Source organism: Prinia subflava, chromosome 5 (assembly GCF_021018805.1).
Source record: "Prinia subflava isolate CZ2003 ecotype Zambia chromosome 5, Cam_Psub_1.2, whole genome shotgun sequence".
Classification (NCBI taxonomy): domain Eukaryota; kingdom Metazoa; phylum Chordata; class Aves; order Passeriformes; family Cisticolidae; genus Prinia; species Prinia subflava.
Window position 1 is genome coordinate 43,315,427 of NC_086251.1, and position 22,226 is coordinate 43,337,652.

Consider the following 22,226-nt stretch of genomic DNA (forward strand, 5'->3'; position numbering starts at 1 on the left):
TGGACACTGAGCCACTGACCACAAAGCTCTGAATGTGACCATTCAGCCAATTTCTTATTTATCTCACCCATCAAATCCATCGCTCTCCAATTTAGAGAGAACCATATTGTGGGGCACTGTGTCTAACACTTTACAGAAGTCCAGGTAAATGACATCTGTAGCCTTTCCCTTGTCTCCTGATGTAGTCACTCCATTCAGAGAAGGCCACTGGGTTGGTCAGACAGGACTTGCCCTTGGTGAAGCTGTGCTGGCTGTCCCAAATCACCTCCCTGTCCTCGTGTGGCTTAGGGTAGCTTCTAAAAAGTTTTATTCCATGATCTTCCCAGGAAGAGAGATGAGGCTGTCAGGTCAGTAGATCCCAAGTCCTCCTTTTTACCCTTTTAAAAGATGGTGTCCTGGGGTGTGGTACAATGCTTCCCCCTTTGCAGTCACCCGGGACCTCACCTGCCTGCCATATACACCATAGCATTGTATATTTCCTTTCATTTTGATCATAGACATATATATTTTACTGTTTTTCAACTAAGATTTTGACCTAAAACTGGTACATTTACATTTTTTACCCTGAACTTGAAACTTTTACAATGGCCTGCAATAGTGTGTGTTAAGTGCTTTAAAGCCCATGCTTTATTACCTTCATCACTCAATGGCAGGGGCTGTGTGTGGGGTGTGTGGGAGGAGGGGGGAGGTCTGACATTGGAATTCTTCACAATAGGTACCTTTAGCATTCTAATCTGAGCCTCTGCATCATCTTTTTCTTGTTTAAGGAGTTTTGTAAGCTCTTGAACATTTTGTTCATGTTTGATTTTCACATTTTGCAACTCTGATCTAAGATCTGCCAACTCCTGTTGGTGAATTTCTCTTTCCATCTTCAGCTGCCTGTTAGCTGAAATCATCTCTTCATGACTAGATTCCTGCTGTTTCTGGAGGTCTGAGAGGCTCTTAAGTAATTCCTTTTTGGCTTTCTCCTCTTCTGCTATTCTGTTTGTTAGTTCCACACGTACGGCACTTAAATTTTTTACATCTGCTTGCATTTCTAGGAGTCGTTCTTGGTCTTTTTTATGAAACAAGTTAATAGTTGCAAGTTCTGTCTTCAAGTGTTCCTTCTCAGCTTGCATTTGGTTTTGTAGGAAGACTTCCTTTTTCAACTCATTCTCCATTTTTTTTACAGTACCTTGAACTTCTTTGATCTCTTCTTCAAGAGATACCTGATGTGACTCCATTTCATTCAGTTTTATGTCTTTACAGTGGAGGAGCTCTTCCTGCTGGGCTCTCTTCGTAAGCACATCATTCAGCTCTTTCCGCAGGTTTTCTATTTGGTTTATGGCTGAGAGAAGCTGACTTTTGAGATCATCTTTTTCTTTGAGGGCCTAGGAAAGAAAAAAAAAATCCATTCTGATCTGAAGTCATTAAAGGCAATTGTTGGAAGGATGTCCTAAGACATCAGGAATGTCTATGGAACAGTTAACATATGTATGTGAAAATATAAAAATTTTCCTTGCTACAAACTCAGTTGAAATGTTCTCGGTGTTTCTTTAAATTTACACACAGATCATGTACAATCTCAAACTTGGACTTGTCCTTAAATTATCTAGCCTTCTAAGTAGGGATAGTTTTGGTAAATTCCCTGCTTCTCACACTTTCTCTTTGCAGACTGAGAAGTGTTTCTTTATTGGTTCCTCCACATAGCAGGATGGAGAAAATGAGGTAATAGAGTAATACAGCAGCATACAGGGATGACTACTGGATATATACACAGTACCTACAGTCTATTCTGTATGCTGACCTATTTTATTTTCTAAAATATTATATATGAAGTACACCAACTTTAACTTATTTTTGAAATTATGCACAGTAGGTGAATTAGTAGCAGTTAAAAGGTTGGTTCACTTATGCATCTAAGCCAAGAAGTAACTACACCATCTCCCAGATAAAAATCAATCAAACGTAATCAAAATCCACTGTTTTCCTAGGATCTTAAGGGTTTGGGTGTTTTTTCCAACACTGATATATTTCATGTTAAAATTATCACAGAATCACAGATTGTGTAAGCTTGAAAGGATCGCAGGGGGTTATCTGATCCAACCTCCCTGCTCAAGCTGACTTATTCTAGAACACAGGCACAGGATTGCCTCCAGATGGTTCTTGAATATCTCCAGTGAGGGAGACTATGCAATCTGTTTGGGCAATCTGTTTGGGTATATCAGATTCTTTAAACTGACTTAATAAATTTTATGCTAAATTTTACTGAGCATTTTCAACTATCCCACAGTAACACACATTTTTATGGATATAGCAAAACTACTTGAAATAATCCAGAACAAAAAGGCAATTAGGGTTAAAAGTGTGCAGTTAAAAATAATAAAACAACTTGCAATTACATCAAGAATAAGCAATGCAAAACAAAATACAAATATATTAAACTGAGTACATGGACTAATGATCACCATGAGGTTTTTTGGAGAAAAAACCTACCAAACAAAAAGACTCTACTAAGCCTATCTTGTAATACTTCTTGAAGGATTTGGCTAAAAAAACCCAAAACCCAAACAAAAACAAAACTCCAGTAAAATTTCAACCTACAACCCGTAAGTTACTTGGTTTGAGTATGTTTTCTACATTACATACTTAAAAGAACATACATTTCAAAAGATGTTAGAAGCTCCACTATCAAACAATATTAAGGACAACCCCATGGACAAAACTTAAACCAAATTATCCCAGTAACTCCAAGAGCATGAAACCTAAACAATCTTTCCATAGCTCATCCACTGTCTGCCAATATTTCAAAAATCCCAAAATTGCAATCTATGATTGCAACCCAATTTTGAAAATTTTCTATCAACCTTTTGAAGTCTTCTAAAAGAAATCAAAGACAACAAACTGCCATTTCTTCCTTTTCTTTATTGTTTTTACAGAATTTTGTCTCAGATTTTAATTGTCTATATCTTAAAGCTAGTTAAATTACGTTCATCCAATTACCTCAAGTTTATACTAAAAGCTGCATCTAGATCGATTATATCCCTATAAGTAAACTGTTTCCAACTTCATATTGAGAACATTGTTTGTACTTCTTTCTCCTTCACAATGACACACAGTTTATTTGATCTTCCATATCTTAAAATAAAGAAACTTTCTTCATCAGTGACAATTACCTCAAACTTTTTGGCAGGATGGTCACAACTTTAAAAGTAAGAACAAATACTGACAGTAGTTCTTAAATGGGAGTTTAAGCCAAAGTTTAAGCACAGCATTTAGCATGTGAATGTATCTGACACATAAAAAGTGGTAAGATCCACGTCAAGGAGTCTTACGTAACAAAGAAAATTTCAATATGGACAGTGTTCTCAAGCGGTTCTACAAAGACCAGTCTATGTGTTTACATGAACAGTGATTTCAGAACCGTTTTGGGATCTACGCTGCTTATTCACAATTCATCTCTACTTTTTGCTTCTTATTTGTCCATTTGATAGACACCCATGATTTTGAAATTATTCAGGTCTTCTTCCTTTGCTTACAACCTCCATTTTCTTAGGCAAGAGTGACCAGCTTCTTAAATGTTTGAGAATCTTACTGGCCCAGACAAGCGCTTGGGCTAGCAAATAGAAGATTACTATAGAATGAATTGTTCCAGCATGCATAGAGGAAATAATAAGAAGTAAGGAATATGACAGACAATTCAGGAGAGAAATAGCAACAACCAGGAATCACAGTTGAGATTTGCTAGAGTTTATGAATTTCAACTCAGCCCCACGGTAACTTCTCCTGTGCATTGACCATGCTCGTATTCATGTACCAATCTCAGAACAGATCATTGGATCACAAACAACACAGGATTAATAGACATCCCATACTGCATCCCATATAGCTCTTGAAAACCTCCATCTTTGAGCAAGACAAAGCAGAGGGTAAAGCCAGCTCAAGAGCATCAGATTCAGTAACCTAAACTGGATGGATGGCATGAGAAAATACGTGAAAAGAGGGTATAGCACTGTAAAACAAAAGCCATACAATATTATAGACTGCACCAGCAGAGGATTTAAGTTAAGAAAAAAGCTCACAGCACAGAGTTAAGCACTCTATTAGCCACTATAGGAACAGGCAACTTTTGATCCAGGCACTGGAAAATACAGATCCACAGACGCATTGCCAACAGAATGATGTTTTATACCATTATTCCAATAAAAGATGATAAGCATTAGCACTGATGTGAGTGCTTGTCTTTAAAACAGTGTCAGCAGCTGAACAAATAAAGGAACTCTCCTAAGTTAAAAACCAAAAAATCCATGTTTTTTCCTGAGAAACTTTGGAGGAGAAAAAAGAGAGGAATAAGTGGTCTGCCATACTGAACAAAGACAAATGAAAAACCCAGAAATATTACAGAATCAATTTGCAAATTGATTTTTCAAAGAAAAAGTTCTGAAAATTATACAAAAGAGATCCAGAACGTAAGGTGGAAAGCAGCTTAAGTCACAGTTTGCATAAATAAACTCCTTCTCCTCATTTTTTAACACAAAGGGAAAGGGTACAAAAAATATATCTACCAATCTTACCTGATTATTCTTGTCCATCAGCTCACTGATAGTTTGATTTTGTTTTTCTACCTCACGATCCAGTTTCTTACACTTCAATTTCCATTGGCGGATGGCTTCCTGGGCTCTCACCTTCAAATCTTCTCTTTTTTTCTCACTCTCCAGCCTAAGTGCCTCTGAATGCTTGAATTCAGTGAGATACCGTTCTGCTTCCTTGGTACTCTCTTCAACCTGTTGAGCTAGCTCAGCAGACTGCAGTTCAGTTTGTCTGCGTCCATTCTCACAAGCCTTGTAGGAATTCTGTATCTCCTTTAGCTGGTCCAGCATTTTTTCCTGCTGCTTCTCCCTGTTTTCCAGGTCAGATGTTAGTACCTGGAATTATCAGAGAAAATATAAACATTCTCTAAAGATATGCAGTATGAAACTTTATCAAACAACATACAGCAACATTAAATCACATTTTTATTTGAAGTATGAACAGCATAAAAGACCTGCTTGACTATCAAGGAAAGCCCTGTTAGCCCAGAGAATCCCTCCCTTTGCAATGACAAAGAATTTCAACACAAGACATAAAATACATACTACTCAATTCTTTCTGCATTTGTTCCTCTTCTGGTTGTTCTTGTTATGTTTCTGTATTGTAAATTTGTGATCAATCATTGGCCATATATTACACACTATACAAATAAGAAATAAACCAAATAGTAAGATACAAGGAGATTAATGTAAACAGATGAGAGGAAAATGAGAATTGGAAAGGAAAAAACAGCATTCACCACAACCTCAGTAATTTATAGTGTATGAGCTAGTTGTTACCCAGTTTTATATGCTGGTTGCCTTTATGAAAGCATAGTGCTAAATAAAGGTATATTTGATAGCACTGAATACAAAGAGATTACAGCAGCTTGGTAAATGCTTCTAGAACAAAGTGCAAGGACGTTTGAAAATGTAGGAGGCATATATAAGCCTTTCAAAAATGAATTAAATGGAAAACAGACCATTTAAAAAATAAAAGGTGCTGCATTTCTTAAATCGTATTTCTCTGAACAGTCTCATAAAAAACTCAGGAAAAATAGTGTCCATGCCCCTTCTGGAAGAACATACTCATAAATCAGTTTTTGAAGATACACTATCAAAATTGTATTTTACTAATATCATCATGCAGAAATTCACTTCAATATTCTGCATTTTGGGCCTATTTAGACTGCTTTCATACCATTCAGTCTTTTCATTAATGAAAGAGGAATTTGATAGATCTGATATAGTGTGTGTGTGTATATATATATGATATATAACCATTATATATATAATACATATTATCAAGCCTCAGGGGATTGAAATACTTTAGGGAAGAGGATTAGGTTTCAGAATGGCTGAAAAGAACTGCAGATGTAGCCTGAAATAAACAGACTACAATTCAGAATGGACAAGGGGAAAGTATTTTATCTATGAAAAAATAGGCAACTTTACAGATGAATATAGAATGACTATTTAGACAAAGATACTTCAACAAAGTTGAGGAAAGGAGGGATATGTGTTTTTGTTGGTAAGGGCTCTGTCCTTGTCAGTTTGCTGGTTTGTCTTTTTTTTCCCCCTCCAAACCAGGCCAACACCTCCTGGAGGCAGTACACTGTATCGATCTCTTCAGGATAGTATCTGCTGCACTAAAAAGATAATCAAAACAACCTCACAAGCTACAACTAGCTAAATTTTTAATCAAAACAAGCTTAATTTCAAATGAAAACAGATTATAATACTTCCTTTAAGACAAAGATTCAAACTGAGTATAGGAGGAGTTAAAAATAGCCTCATAAAATACAATCAGATATTACATTTACCATTCCACAGATTTTCTAAAACGGGTCATCATTTTTTCAGTCATGTGATTACTCATCCTATTACCACTCCCCATTTCATGTCTTTCTGGAGACTCTATAGAGGATATCAGACTAAATTCATCTAGTACTCAATGATGCATCATTAAAAAATAGTTATTTATATATCATTTCCTCAGAGTACACATTTCATTAACAAAACTACACCCCCCCAACTTTGAGTCTAAGCTTAAACACAGAAAATAATGTTCAATTAACTGTAAACATTCCTCTTATTGTGTAGAAGTTAATCAACCTCCAACTTATTGATTTACAGTATAATGAAAAAGAGGAACACTTGTTTTAGATATTTACCTTGAAGCACAACTAATTTATCAACACCAATTATGAGGAGGAAAAGTGGATTTTGACATGGATGTACCAATGCAGATGTGACTCTTAATGTTTGATTTTTACAAAAATGTGTAAATAAGATGAATTTTAGCAAAGAGTTAGAATTTTGCTTAAAAGAGTTGAGCCACCACAGACCCAAGTTGAAATCGGGTGGAAAACAGCAGCATAGCAAGTCAACATTTCATGTAGCCAACGCTGTAAAGCAAGAGGATAGAGAAAGTGTCTCCACACACTGTTTCTGTATCGAAACAGGAGTCCCAAATGTACTGATCTGTACTTTTGAATTCCTAGTTGATGTACAATAAATGTGTATCTCTGTGTTAATACAGGTGCAGTTGCCAAAATTCTGATCTATGAGGGCTTGTGCTACTGGCATTTAACTGGCTAATAGTTTCATTTGCAGAAGAAAAAGTAAAACAAATTTTAGTGGGAATATGAATCAATATTTATAAAACTGAAAGACTCATATTACTGAAGAATTCAAGCATAGCAATAATTTTCACTCAGAAAAACTGAAATATTTTAACAAACTGACTGCTGTACTGGACAATACTACAAGAATGCTAACAGCAAATTCAATGAAGAGTAATTAGTAAATCAAACAAGTTCCCAGGCACAAGAGTCTAAAACCATTATAGAGAAAGTAGGGTATTGCATCTTTATAATCTGTGCACTCTGTTTATTTCTTAGTCATAATAGTTAGATCCTAAGAGTTAGCCATAACAGCCCCATATCTATATGGCTTCATGCAGAAAAATGCATTTAAGGTAGTTGCATACATTTGGAAGATCTCACAGCTGCACCCTTATGTAAACTACAGTACCTGAAATAAATAATATATTTAAAAACTAATTGAAGATTTAACTCACTTCTAAACATGAGCTTAAGAATATGTTTTAACCTTTTTCATCCTCTCCCATTTGACATCACACTGTGATTTTATGGCAACTGTTGGAGGCTAAATGCACGACGCACACAACTCAAATTGTTGCAAACAATGACACTTGAATAAATCAAAAGAAATTTTTAGTATCACATGTACATCAGAGGCAAGTTAGATCCTCCCCACTAAACAAAGACAAATTACACCCAAGTCAAATATGACTGGTCACTTCCAACTGGGAATCAGACTATCTGACAGGAGCAGCTGTTAGAACAGGTTTGACAAAATGCTTTGTTAGTACACAAGTTTAGAAATTCACATCCTTGCACTCCTTGATGTCTCATTAAAAGAAAAACACACTAGCTATTTTCCTGTTACTGCCCCTTTAGGAGAAAGGCAGTGGGAAGCAGATAAGAAGTACGAAGTATTTTCTGTTGAGAAAATGAGGGAAGTCAAAGATTTCCAACTCAGAGAAATGACAATGACCCCAACTGAGCACTCTTGCATGAGTATTTTCAGGGCAGGAAATCAGTATTCTAAAATCATTCTGACCCTTAAGAAAGCGTGTTCCACAAGCAGAAGTTTAAAATAGCTCTTTTTCTGTGGGTTTTCACCCCACTAATTCCTGTCACCAAAATACTTAGTTTCTCAAGCACAACACAACAAAAAAACAGGATGTTTTCAGTTAGTTATGGGTTTTATTGACCAGCTGGAATACAAATGCTGATGGACACCAGGAAACGAGTTCTGCTCCTCTTATCCTCTATAGAAACACTTTAGGTCTTTTTAAACTTATTCAATGACCAAATTTCATAAAGCATGTAGGAAACTATTTTGAGAAGGCTGGCTTTTTCCAAATGTAATTTGACGTATTAGTTTGATTTAAATTAGCAGAGAAGCTGACAAAGTAGAGCAGCAGCAGAAGTAAACTGAACACTATAGACCTGCAAATCTATGAAAAGACAAAAAAATTCCTACATTTGACCTTCCAAAGTGATACAATATTATTTCAAAGATAAGTACCTTCATTAGGAACATAAATATAAAATCCCTTGCTAACAGAAAGCCAAAACACAACAGGACAAAATGTGAAGTCCTTGACTACTGAAATAATACACACGGTTTTGAAAACTAACTCTTTTGTCCTGACAGTCAGAGAAGACAGAAGAAAACTGTTACTGTTCAGGCATACTACTGCCAATGACCAATCTAGACAGGAGCAAGAAATACACAAATTTCCCATTTTAAATAAGAATGCTGCTGTCTACTTATCTCATTTTATGTTCAAAGTCTTCTAGCTAAAATTCCAGTACCAAAGGCTGGTCTTAACCTTTCCATAGAGAACCACATCAAACATTATGTGCTTACCATAAAGATGACTACTAATGCTTAGCATTGTATTATTACATTACATCTAATTACTAAAAAAAGGGAAGTTATGACCTACTTCTGTTATTCTACTGCACTTTCTCACAGAACAAGTTATCTCAATTTTAATGCTAAACTTTAGTTCTGAGGAAAGATGGAATAGGGACTAAGGAAGTAAGTACTACCTTATAAAAGTAGTTCCAAAAACCATTATTAATGCTAAGTGCTGATAAAATCAGAACAACTTTTCATTGCACATGGGAAATACAAGTAATCCAAACTATGAAATCATGGGCAATAGCAAATACCTTTTTTGGTATTACATGGGAGAGAAAAAAGTTGGCAAACTCAAATCACTTTTCCAAGTTAGTTACACAATAATAACGAGCATGACAGTTACTCTTAGCTTTAAAAGTTAATCCCTAATCTATCACCAAATGTTAAACAGAGGAGAAATTATTTAAAAAACAAACAAAAAAAAGCCACTAAGCAAAAAAGCAACAAAACCCAACTTACCTGTATGTGCATTACAAGCTGTGCTTTCTCCTTGTCCTTACGGTCTATACATCTCTTCAGTTCTTCTACCTCTGACATTACAGCATTATGACTCAGCTTTGCTTTAAGTTCCAAAATATGTTTCTCTAGATCTTGCTTCTCTCTCTCATATCTTTCAGCTACTGTAAAACAGCAAGAACAGAGCAACAGGCTCAGTAGAAATACCAGCTCATGGTAAATTAATTTTATCTCATTTATTTTTTGACAATTTGCTGCTGTACTCAAGACTATTCTGCAACTGCTGATTTTAAACAAAATATCTGTGAAAAATGGTATACCTGTATCATAACCTAATAACATTTTACTGAATGAAACAGTATTTTTCAGTCATTTTATAGGGGCTTCCACTCTTCCCCTTGCACACAACTGCTCCCCTCAAAAAACCCAACAAAACAACAAAAGAACCAAAGCATCAACATAATAAAATAAAATAGCATGGAAGAAACAATGGGCAAGTTCTGGTGTAAATGAAATGTGGCCCTCAGCTTCAAGGCCAAGGTTTTATCTCCCCAGAGTAATACTTTCCAATTTGAAAGTCACATTATCTGTGAATTTTATGTCTGAATCCTGCAAATACAACCAAAAATTTTGATAGGAGTAAGGTATAAATTCTCTCAATCAGAAATTCAACTACATTTACCTACAACAAAAAGTTTTGATACGAGTAACCTATAAATTCTCTCAATCAGAAATTCCAAGGTCTTCAGTCATAAATAACTACTAGAGGCAAGAAAAAAGAAAAAAATCTCTATTTGTCTTCTTCCCGTATATCTTTGAAGAAACAGAAATAACACAGCAAGGTGAAACACAACAGCAAAAATTATAGAAATGTATGCATGTATTTTAAGTTACAGTACATTTTTATTTTCTTCATATTTTTACAACTGTTTTGATTTATAAGATCAATAGGAAAATTAAAATATGCTTTTATTAACATGCCATGAAAGCCATGTTGTTTCAAATAAATTAACTTTTAAGCAAATACATTAACATGACTGGAGAAAAACTGTTGAAATAATTATCTAGCATAACATTTCTGAAGTTAAGCCACATACAAAATCTAGTCCATTTCCAGGGCTCTGTATGATATTTGTAACATACAGAGTCAGAGTCCTATTTTAGAAACCAAGATAATTCAGAAGCTGACATAAAAAAAAATGAAAATATTTCATTAGCCAAACAAATTAAACATTCCCATAGACACTGGACTCTAGAACAGAGTCACTATTCCTCTATTACTTTGAGTAATACATTTCTATGTTAATAAGGAGAAAGATAAAGACTTTCCCTAATGCCTTTTTTGATTATGTTTGAAAAGTTTAAATACATATAGATAACTAACAATTAATTGAAGATCTTGCTAAAGTGGTAATTTAATATGCAATCATATCTTGAAATGGTTTAAAGTATTTGTCTTCTAAATTAAACTATTCCAACTCTAAAACTCTAACATAGTGCAAACAGAAGCCCTGACTGCATCATACAGAAAATATTTCTTAACCACTCATGAACGTGTTGCTTGGAAATTCTACCATAAAGTCATCAGCCTTATTAACTACCTAGTCAATTACTCTTGTTATGATTTTCAAGATGGCAGGATTCAAACTGCAAACGGACTGAAATGCAAGTTTTCTGGAAAATTATTACTTAAAAATAATCCACATGTTTTTCTTCTGTAAAAACATGATTCAGTTTGCTGAAATTGTCTCATTTGTTTTAACCATGCAAATCAAAGTATCTTATCATAAATTAACTGTCATTGCTATTTGTCTGTTAATATTCAGGTGCCAATATGTATTAACCTAAATCTGAGGAATTAAATGGCTGGTTATGTTGAAACAACAGAAGAATTAGACTGCAACTGTAAGATAAAATTAAAGTCCATGCCTACTAACTAGTTTCCAGGTCTCTAGTGCAAAATATTTGATGTACCTGCTCTAATTCTCCTGTCATCATCTTGTACATCCTGGTAGCCCTGGCGATGCATAGCAGCATAGGAAATTTGATGTTGCAATTCTACACGGTCTTCTTCTGCTCTCAAAAGCTGGGAACGAAGATCCTCAATCTAAAAGATATGCACAAGCATCAAAAGTTTAATGAAAAACAGAACAAAAAGATAAATATCATACCTTTATTAAATGCTAAAAAAAAAAAATTACACTAAAATATTTATAAATAAATCATGAGAGTAGTGCAGATGGTAATCAAAAAGACAAACTGCTTCCTAATTACAGGTCACCAAGTGATTATTCAAAATTAAAGGAAATTTCTAATTTATGTTGACCACAGATGAGCATTAATTTCTCTAGACCAAACAAAATGTGACCCTAATATATGTTGCAATTGTCTTTTTACACAGTGAAAATGTCTATACAAATTTAATAAACAATATGTTTTATTTAAATTGTGCTCCTTAAAAAGACAGTGTATTTATTCATAAAAAACACAGGGGCTTTTCACATTTTTCCTTCCTATCATATATAGTACAGAACTTACAAAGATCACAACATGCAGGAAAATCGAGAAAATCCAACACACTGAAACAGAATTGAAGAAAAATATCTCTAATTCATATTACCCTATATTTCATTTGCAATGAATTAAATTCAAAACAGTAATATAGCTATCTCAAACGTCTGTTAGATACACAGGTCAAACAACTAATGCTAAAAGATGAGAATGCCAATTGCCCCCTCCCTAGTTATTTCAGTCTTTTTATCCAGTCCCTCTAAAAGAAAGATGTTTAGGAGAAAGGACTTATTCTAAAGCTATAATCCAAATTATTAGAAATTTTAAGTTTAACCATATATGCATCAATAGCTATTGTTTAAAGCACACTTTAGATACTTTACCAGGTATTGTTTATTTACTTTTATTGCATGTTACAATGTAGCAAATAACTTCTAGGTCATTGATTTATCTGATTTCACCAATTACAATACATGCTTTGCAGAACAATGATTACTAATATATGTAATATATGTATATACACTAATGTTCTAAAGCATATTATGAAAGGAAGTTTCACATAATGTGTTCATGTACTGAAAACATACCATTACTATCACTACTATAATTTATACAAATGAACATAGACACATAAAAGTTAAAACATATAAAAGTTTGGAAAGTAGAAAAAGTCTAACGAGCTCAGTCCACATATTATACACACTTAAACCTGTCTTTCTATATCTCATTTTTTCCTTCATAAAACAATGTTATCAGAGGATGAGATAGGAATATTAAACAAAAAGGCTCAGACACAACCTAATACGAAAATCTTAGGATTTTTACCACACTAAAGCAGTTACCTGATGCAAAAGAGCTTCTCTACTGCCTTCAGATTCACTCAACTTTTTCTGGGACTGCTCCAATTCCTGCTCAAGCTTTCATTTCAAAGGATGATGAAGAAAGAAAAGGAATGTAGGCATCATAATATAAATGTGTATTTTAACATTTAATTTTGACACAAATTCGTCCATATAAACATCCATCTAAAATGCAGTGCACAGTATTTTATTTGTCCAAAATTTTAAGCAAACCCTCATTTGTACAAAATCCCTGCAATTATTTAAATTACATAAAGAGGATTTTACTTACAGTCATAACTTTTGTACAATACTCTGTATCATATAATGATACAAAGTAATTTTTATTATCCAAAACAAAAATCACAAAAGCAAATTTTTACTGGGTTAAAAGTGAAAAAATTGAAGATAACTTTTAACAAAGTTTCAAAAACATTGTCCCTGGATTTGAAACATAATTTCAAATTTAAAATTAATAATGACTTAATATTTTAAGTCACCCTTGGTAAATATTTATTCATAGAAGTGTTAAAGATGACATGCACTGGTAGAACTGTAATTGGTAAAAACTGTGGGTTTCTGTGTTGTGCAAGATGATGTATTTGAATTATTCTGGAAACAAGATGACTAAAAAATGGAAGTGCCCTGAATTTCATAAAACTGAAAGTTTTTGTAAAAACATGATATCCAAATCAGTGTAATCAGAAGTAGTCATCAAACTGATGACCATTAAAAAAAAAAAAAAAAGGCAAAAGCTACAAATTATTTTCTGACTTCTTCCGTAAATAGTTCAAAGATCCACTTGGAAATAAATATAGGTTTTGACAGCAGAAACTGTTATTGTTGAGATAGCAATCTCAAGGAGGATGTTGAGAGCCTGGCAAATGGGCAAAGTAAACAGGACCAACATTAAGAGAATGAAGAGAATAACATAAAACACTACATAAAGGCTTAGCATGAAGGGTATAACTTTGAAAGATGTTAAACTTGATGCAAGTGGAAAAAAACCTAGGAAACATGTAATATGGCCCTAACATCCTGCTAGTATAGAAATACAAGAAATTTTGTTTTCTATGGAAAGAAAGAGTGAAATACGGCAACAGTTCAGTAAGAGTAATTAATAATAACTGTGGTGCAAAATAACCAGCATGAGTTAGTTGCAGGCATGAAGAAAAGCTGCTTTGAGCTGCTGCAAATAAGCAACAGCAGACTACATACAAAGTCAGAGACAAAATAGAGAAACAAATCAAGGATAATGCCCAAGTTTTAAATCTGTTTTCTTGGCAGGACAGAAGAGCCATTAGAAGTAACATACTATAACTGAAGAGCTTTGAAGGACAGACACAAGCTGAGCACAGCTATATTCAGGGCCTCTGATGCAGAAAAAAATTCCATACCTTTTATTCTTAAAGAGTAAAGACAGTTTTGTTCTGCTGGTTTCTCAGAAAAAGGAAGCATATACTGTAACAGATGACACCATACACTCAATTAAAACCAAACAAAAAAAAAGAAAAAAAGAAAAAATTAAGTCTTACCTGGTGCTTTTCACTTTCATATTTCACAAGTTTGTTTCTCATGAGTTCTTCTGTTTCATCTGCTTTAGCATCTTGCTTCCTTAAAACCTTTAGAGGAGAAAAATATATTGTAAACTTCATCACAAAATTTACAGAAGCCACCATTCCAAGGCTGTTAAAATTCAAGAATCTGCTGATACATTTAAGAAAGAAGATCTAGACAAATGCTTTCTCTCTGCATCTATTTTTTCCACTTAATGCCAATGTATATTGTTATGAAAAGATAAATATAAGTTCATGCATACATAAACACACCCATGCAGAGAACAGGGACAAACAAAGTCTAAAGCAGCACTAACATCCTTCCGATGTATAGAGCTCCAGACACTCAAGTTGACCCCAAACACCTTTAGATTAAGGTCTAAAAGGCTCAAGAGATCCCCTACAGATTAGCTGTGTACTTATCAGAAAAAAAGAATATATTCTCTAATATAAAGTGTGCATGTTAGGAAATACCATGAACTGCAGTCAAGAAAATATTACCATAAGGTTGTGCTAGAAGTCAAAATAAAAAAAAGGAAAAAGTTACTACTTCTGAATCTGGACAGATGCTTAGAGCCACAGAACTACAACTGAATCAACTGAAACTTTCCTGATCAAAAGTTACCAACACTGATGTGCCCTTCCTTGACAATAATAAAAAATAAAACAAATCCATGGGGATTTTCCCCATTCCCTCTCGGCTGATGTATCTAAAACCACATGTGTACACTTTCTAAACCATCTTACAATAATACAAGTGTATTAAATACCAATTTCAAAATCTTGTCACTCTGCAAACTAACACTATTTGCAAAACACAGCCAATCACTGGCAAAGGACATGACAGATATTAATGACATGTAATATTTGCAACATAAACAACTCAAGTTTGGACATCTCAAGCCATGGCAAAATCATTGGCTCATTTTAAATATCACTTAGAAACATCAGCTGAAAGAGCTCAGTAGCCATATACTGATAATATGCCATGAATTTCTGTAACTGTTTATAAATCACAGCTTTTATCTGTGCAACATGACCAAGCATTTTTCACACTAGTCACAAATCAATTAATTAGGTACCTTAGCACTAATCTTTTACTTCCATCCCAGATCTTGAAGCATAAGTTCATCTATGCCTTCCATAATTACGTGCTAAAACAACAACAGAACAACAACAAGAAAATAGCCTTTCCAGAAAGAAATTTCTTTTTCCAGTCTGTAGTTTCCAAGCAGCATTTTCATTTTACATTTTAAAGGATTATCTCCTTTAAGAAATACCCCTAAAATTTGTCCCTATAAATTGTGCCATTTCATTCAGTTTCTGAACATTTTCTCTTCACTGTATACTGGAGAACAATTTCATTGTATGAAAACAAAACACAAGATATTAATCAACTTCAGTGAAGCCAAGAATTCAGCTTCAGAAGTTTTGGCTTTAAAAGTAGCTTTCTGGAAAAAATAAATGGCTTTATATACTTACCTCACTTATAACCTCACCTCAGTAAACATAAGGGTTTCAGTATAGTTTGGATTACTCTTCAGCCTGAACAGCTTACATTAAAATCTGAGACCGTGGAAGAGATTAATCATAACTATGCCACTGAAAATATTATGCCACATAAAGAGTAATACTTTTAGTCATCCTGATCCCTAATCAGATAATAAGAGGACTGTAACACATTTAAGGTATTTTCCTAAGTATTCAGTAGAGAATTAAATCTATCATTCCAGTCAACTATAAAACTCAATACTGCACACATTATACTCAAAAACGCTCTTGGGAGAAGTCCCAAAAAGCAACATGAACAAAAGTCTAAGATCACCTCTTCAGCTAATGCTGGTTTTACATTACCAAGTTGACTAGGTTTTTTGTTTTGGTTTGGTTTTGTTGTTGTTTATTTTTAATGACCAGAAGTACCAGTTCAGAACAGCCTACCTGGAATATATGATGTCTATTAACTGCAATCGACCATCAGTTTTACTAGCAAAATTAGAAGCTTTTTTACAGACACTCAATTTTAGGCCAACTTTATTTTTGGCACTAAATTAATAATTAATATAGTACCAAACACACATGTTTTCATGTGCAGATTTGGCTAGAGATGTCAGAATCATAAAGAAAATATTACAGCTGGGCTGGATTCAGGAATACTAGTAAAATTTTCAAAGATTATTCCTCCTGAAAACAAAAAATATCTCTGCATCAGTAGCACATTCTAATTCCCAGAAGAAATTGTGGAAATAAATACACCATTTCAACTTCACTGACTGATATTCAGACTATTAAATAGGAATACTTTCAAACAAAAATGCATCCTTTACTATAACTGATACTATAAATATAACCTCCAGTTTTATTTTCAGCATATTGCAAAAATAGCTCATAACCATTTCAAGGAAAAAACCAGCTCATATATATAGATAGACACTCCAGAGTTAAAATACTGCAAAAAAAAAGAAGACATGTTACAGTAAATGAAACATACTACATATGCACTGCCTAGATTGTGAAACATGCATTGCACCAGTAGGTGCCAGGTAAGCAGTTAATCAAAATGTCATAAGGAAATGGAAACATGTGGTCATCCACAGCCAGACAAATGTCAACTGTTACTGACAATTCAGAAATTGTACAGATAATAGTTAATTCTGTGTTTTGCCTCCTTCCTGTACTCCTTTTTAAATAATTCTCTTGTTTTGTGCCACACTTGTTTTTTCTGCACTAAAGATCACTATATAAGCTTACTCTTGGGAGGGGTGAAAGAAAAAAAAAACAAACAAAAACATGTAAATCCAAATGACTCTTTGATTTCATTTGTTGTCCCCAAAGAAGGGGTTGAGAAAGTCAAATCTCAAAAATGACAACTAGGAAAAGGATGCTAAGGACAACAGCTCAAGCACACACTCTTCCCTGATGGCTCCCAAACAGCAGGCAGACACTGCCCAGACAAGCTGAAGCACCAAGAAATGGCAACAGGCCTACAGTCAACAAATTCTCCTGCCATGATCCTCCTCTGAAAGCATTAGTGTCCAGGTCGGTCTGGATGAGACTGACAAGGAGGTTAATGAGACCTTGGAGGGGGCAGGTATACAGGGGCCACAAGGAGACAGAGAACTTCCATGTACAAAGGTCTTCACAACCTGGCTTTGGGAAGGACCAGCTCTATGTTCCACTGCCTGCCTCTGTGGACAGGCTAGATGAACTTTTGATTTGACCAAGGAGAGCAGTTCTTACAGCTCTTTATAAAGAGTTCACTAGCATAAGGCAGCATTAGAATACAAGTGTAACTGGTATACCCCAACTGAGCATACCTCATCCACATACACAGAGTATCTATTGAACCCCAAAACTTCAAAAACATAACTTACTGCTTCATAGATCAACGTTTCTTATACATGAGGAAAACTATGGGGATGACTGTGGAACAACTCAAGTTCTCAATCTTTTCAACTTATGATAACCTTTCAAGAGCAAATCATAACTTTTACAGCAACTTAAGCCTAAAAACTTTTCTTAGGGTTTGGGTTTTGGTCTCAGTTTGGTTTCTCTGTGGTTTGTTGGGTTTTTTTTAACAAAACCAGATTTTTTGAAAGCTGTGTACAGACCACAAACCAAAACTTGCTCTTTCAAAGTGAGACTGATCAGTGAACTTTTCATACGATCACAAATATACAAGCAGAACAGCCTCATGCTATAGTTTAAAGTAAGGCAAAAATGTATCACATCCTAATCTGAATGAAAATATTTTCCCTAACTTGCTACATTAATGATTAGCATGGCTCCAAGTATGCTACCTAAACATACCAGCCAGGCAATAAAAAAGAGACTACCTAGCTATTTCAGTGACAGATATGTATGAGACTTGCTCATGTTCCAAGCAAGAGTCAAATGCAAACTACAATCAAAACAGAAACCATTGGCCACAGGTAGCATAGCACAGAGCCAAAGAGCAAGTATCAACGATGCACTAAAATATCCAGGCGGCTCAGATCAAGTTTATGTTTGTCTAAAAACATCAGTGATAAAGATATACAAAAAACAATGTTCAATAACACTTTTGACCATCAATTTTACCCCACTCTCAGTCCACCAGCTTCCTGCAGTTCATGGTATTTGTAGTGGGAGGCAAACAGAATCTAAGTATACAGCTGCACAGCGAGAAAGTTCAAAAATGCTTCCTGGCCTACCCAAGTTGCTAGCTTAAGACATAACTGTAGTCACTGCCTTATCACAGCCAGTGGATCCTAAAGGTTCAATAAAGATGATTCTGTTCACCTAAAGCATGCCAAGCATGAACACATGGACACACTTCACCAAAATCCAGGAAGCCAAGCACACAATTGTGTAAAGCCATCCAAGACATCCAACACACGTAAAAGAATGCAAAGAAAACATTTTTAAGAATGATACTTGATCTTGTTTTAGAAAATAGATATCTAAATGAAATAAAAAGTAAGAGGTGATGGTGTCTTCATATTTAAAGAAGAAGCAGCACTGGGGAATCTCAAAAAAATTTTCATTTACAAAACAAATGCACTTGTTAAAGCAATTCATGTATACACACCAACACCCCTGCCAAGAAAAGAATATTTGTTCTTCTTTCTAATCAGAAAGATATTTATATCAGGAATACAGAAAAAAATAAGATATATGATTTGCATTAATTTGTTTACCAATTGCTATTTTCTAATTTGCAGTAACTGCTGTTTAAATGTACCAATACACACAAAGGTAAAAGATACATAAAATGTACAGAAAATAGGTTTTATACAACTACACATAGCACAAGATTTAGCACAGGCTAAAGATTCAAAGTAAAAATGCAAATTTAAAACTTAAAGATACAAAATTTCATACGTCAAGCTTTCTTAATAGATAGTATATGCCTAGATATCTTCTTGGTTCATAATCAGTCTATGATTATAGTAATACTACAATATTAAAAAGTTTGCACATTATACAAAAAACTGAGAGAAAGAAGAGACAGACAAGATAAAGGCCAAAATAAATTTATTGTCATGTTCTGTTAGAGCCTGAAAATATATAACTTAGTAATTTAGGAAGGTGATTCTCTTAAGACAGTGAAACACTGACAAGCAGTGGTCAGTTCCAGGCACTGCACTTTACTGAAAAAATAATACCATTTAATCCTCACAAACTTCACAAGATTTCTTAATTAGAGCAAGTACTGATCACATGCAAAAGTCTAATTTGATTTGGTTTGGAATATGTAACAGGCAAACTAATGAAAAAATCGTATCATTAAACAGCCTCAAATGCTTTAAATAGTATTTCTCTGTAAAATCTCTCTCTGTTCTCTTCTTCTCATTTGGGCCATATTAAATTACAGGATTTCAAAACTCAGTCCAAACACTACCCTCCTTTCCAGTAATGTTACTTGGGAAGCATCTGAGAGAAACAAAGGAAAACAGAAGTAGACTTCAATAGAACATTACATCTGTGCAATGATTACCACAAGATTGAGGCCACTGTCAGAGTTAAGAGTCCATGTAACAAACGACAAGAAACAGAATAACAAGCTCAAAATTATGCAGAAACATGTTTCATCCAAATAAATATTTATTTATTTCATTCTCTCTAGGCTGCCCAAAGGTACACAAGTCAATTCAAGTACATTGTTTCTAAAATACAGCAACTTAAACTGTATTTTAGAAAGGGACTCCTTAGGAAAAATAACTTACAAAAATAAAACAGAATTTACAAAAGGAAGGATTAAACCATCTTCATTCACAGTTGGACATCTTAGGGGAATAGAAGGTCTAGGATGTACTTAGTATTTCATATTCTTTTTGCATGAAATTCAAAGGATGAGCTACCAAGAATAAAGGTACCCAGCCTGAAGGCTTCATGATCACATAGACTGTGATCATTCATATGATCTACGAAAGATCACATGAAAATTCTTTTAACTACATTTGAACTCATTCACTTGAATTCAAGTTTTCTATCTAAGGAAACAAAGGCAGTGTCAATGTATCTTTAGAGATTACAAGCTATCATCCCTTTAAAAGGATAAAATAAGATTGTTCCCTTCTGCAGATAACAATAGCAAATCACACCAATGCATTGCGTTAGGCATCCCTTTCTCAGCCTGAAGGCACAACTGAAGAATGTACAAGTGGACAGAGGCCTATTAAAGAGCAATGAAAACTGAAATTCAGCACTCCGGTTCTTTTCACCCACTAGGGCACCAACCAGGAGAAAAAAAACAGTAAGCCTTTCTGAAATACTGGCAGAAGGAATCCAAGCCTTTTGATACGTGTTACATTTTGTCTCTATCAAAAAAAAAAAGCATCTCTTCTTCTAAAATATGATGCCTTTGAACAGTCTCTAGCTTTACATGAAATACACAGCATTATGAGCAAGGTTCCTCAGTATCACTGCACAGTATAACACCTTCCCAAAAGCTATGTTGCAAACACTGAAAGTGAAAACCAAGGAATTGCATTATTTCTTCTCAATTCTAGCATCCTAGTGCACAGACAGAGATAACACTGTAAATTGTATCTTAAGTGAAGTGAAATTAAAAGTTACACTATGTTAAGAGACAGATTTTCCAAAAAGGAGTAAAATCAAATAGAAATAAGTATTTTTCATACGTTTTCCAAAACAAGCAGAAAAAAAGCTGATAGCTGTCTCAAATTTTAATTTATATTTTAAACATTTTTCTTCGTCTCCTAAACAGTATTTCATATTTCATCAGGTACTGTTGAATAAAACTGAAATTCAATAAAAAGTTGTCTGGGACTACAGTGTTTTTGACTGCTTATTGAAATAAATTAAAGTATTCATTTGCATGAGCAAGCAAAGTTGACATTTTCGAAAATAAAACATTTTAACTGAAAAAACTCGGTTAATGACTCGCTTTTGTTTGCTTGGGTTTTCAGGAAGGGCATAGGGGGTTGGTTCTTAGAAGATTTGTGGCAGTTACCGAAAAGGTCTACATATAGTCAAGACCATACAATGAAGGACTGAGGCTGTGCTTGCTGTTTGTTATCTGATCAGCAAAACAATGTGAGCTAGACTCGGAGTTAAAAAACGTGCCAAAGAGATGAGCCCTTTTGCCAGTTTGCCAGGTACAGGCTAACAAATGCAATACATTCCTAAATCCTAAATACAAGGGAAGCTCTCATTTGCTTACCTCCTGTAGTTGAAGAGACATGTGGCCCAGCTGGTCCTGGCGCCTTTCTACGAGCTGTCTTTCAGCACGCATTTCCTCTTCTATCTCCTGAAGTCTTCTCTCCACACGTTCTGATACCTTCAAAAGGAAAAAAACCCATGCTGTAGGAAATTAGTGTGTCTTTTAATACCTGTGAAAATATCAATGGCAAAAATGTAAACAGAATATGAGGCAAAGTGAGATGAGAACATGATTTGTGTTTTATTAAAGCAGATTTAGAATGGTAGAGAAAATAACTAGTTATAGCAGTGAGCACTCCAGAAGTACTCAAGCAGGGAACCAAATTGTTATCTTGCTGGTAGTATTCTCCTTTAGGTGTATGCATATTTTTCTCTACAGTGGTGGTTCTACTCAAGCATTAAATATCTTATTATCAAAATTAGAGCAGCCTAATGTGAAATTGCAGCACAAAAAGCCTTAGCTTCTCTGTCACAAGTATGATAAACCTCTGGAGGGACATTTCTTTCACATCTCCAGCCTGTAAAACAGTTTGCCTCTTTCATGATCCAAAATCTGTGAGTAAAAAGTAGTAAACAAGAACTAAGTACATGAGAATGACTGTAACAACACGAAATAATTAAAGCATTCTAAG

The 22,226-nt window shown here is 34.5% G+C and overlaps 1 protein-coding gene across 3 annotated transcripts in view; it reads right to left on the bottom strand.

Moving 5' to 3' along the window:
- CEP128 (centrosomal protein 128) overlaps nucleotides 1–22,226 on the bottom strand; it is a 98,525-nt gene that overhangs the window by 58,403 nt on the left and 17,896 nt on the right. For 2 of the 3 annotated variants that reach the window (XM_063399102.1, XM_063399100.1), the window contains exons 9-15: nucleotides 21,596–21,712; nucleotides 14,410–14,496; nucleotides 12,878–12,952; nucleotides 11,499–11,631; nucleotides 9,528–9,688; nucleotides 4,554–4,904; nucleotides 720–1,370 (exon numbers count right to left, since the gene is read on the bottom strand). In XM_063399102.1, the coding sequence (XP_063255172.1) occupies nucleotides 720–1,370; nucleotides 4,554–4,904; nucleotides 9,528–9,688; nucleotides 11,499–11,631; nucleotides 12,878–12,952; nucleotides 14,410–14,496; nucleotides 21,596–21,712 (1,575 nt within the window). The remainder of the gene's footprint in view (nucleotides 1–719; nucleotides 1,371–4,553; nucleotides 4,905–9,527; nucleotides 9,689–11,498; nucleotides 11,632–12,877; nucleotides 12,953–14,409; nucleotides 14,497–21,595; nucleotides 21,713–22,226) is intronic. The other variant, XM_063399101.1, reaches the window with a different exon arrangement.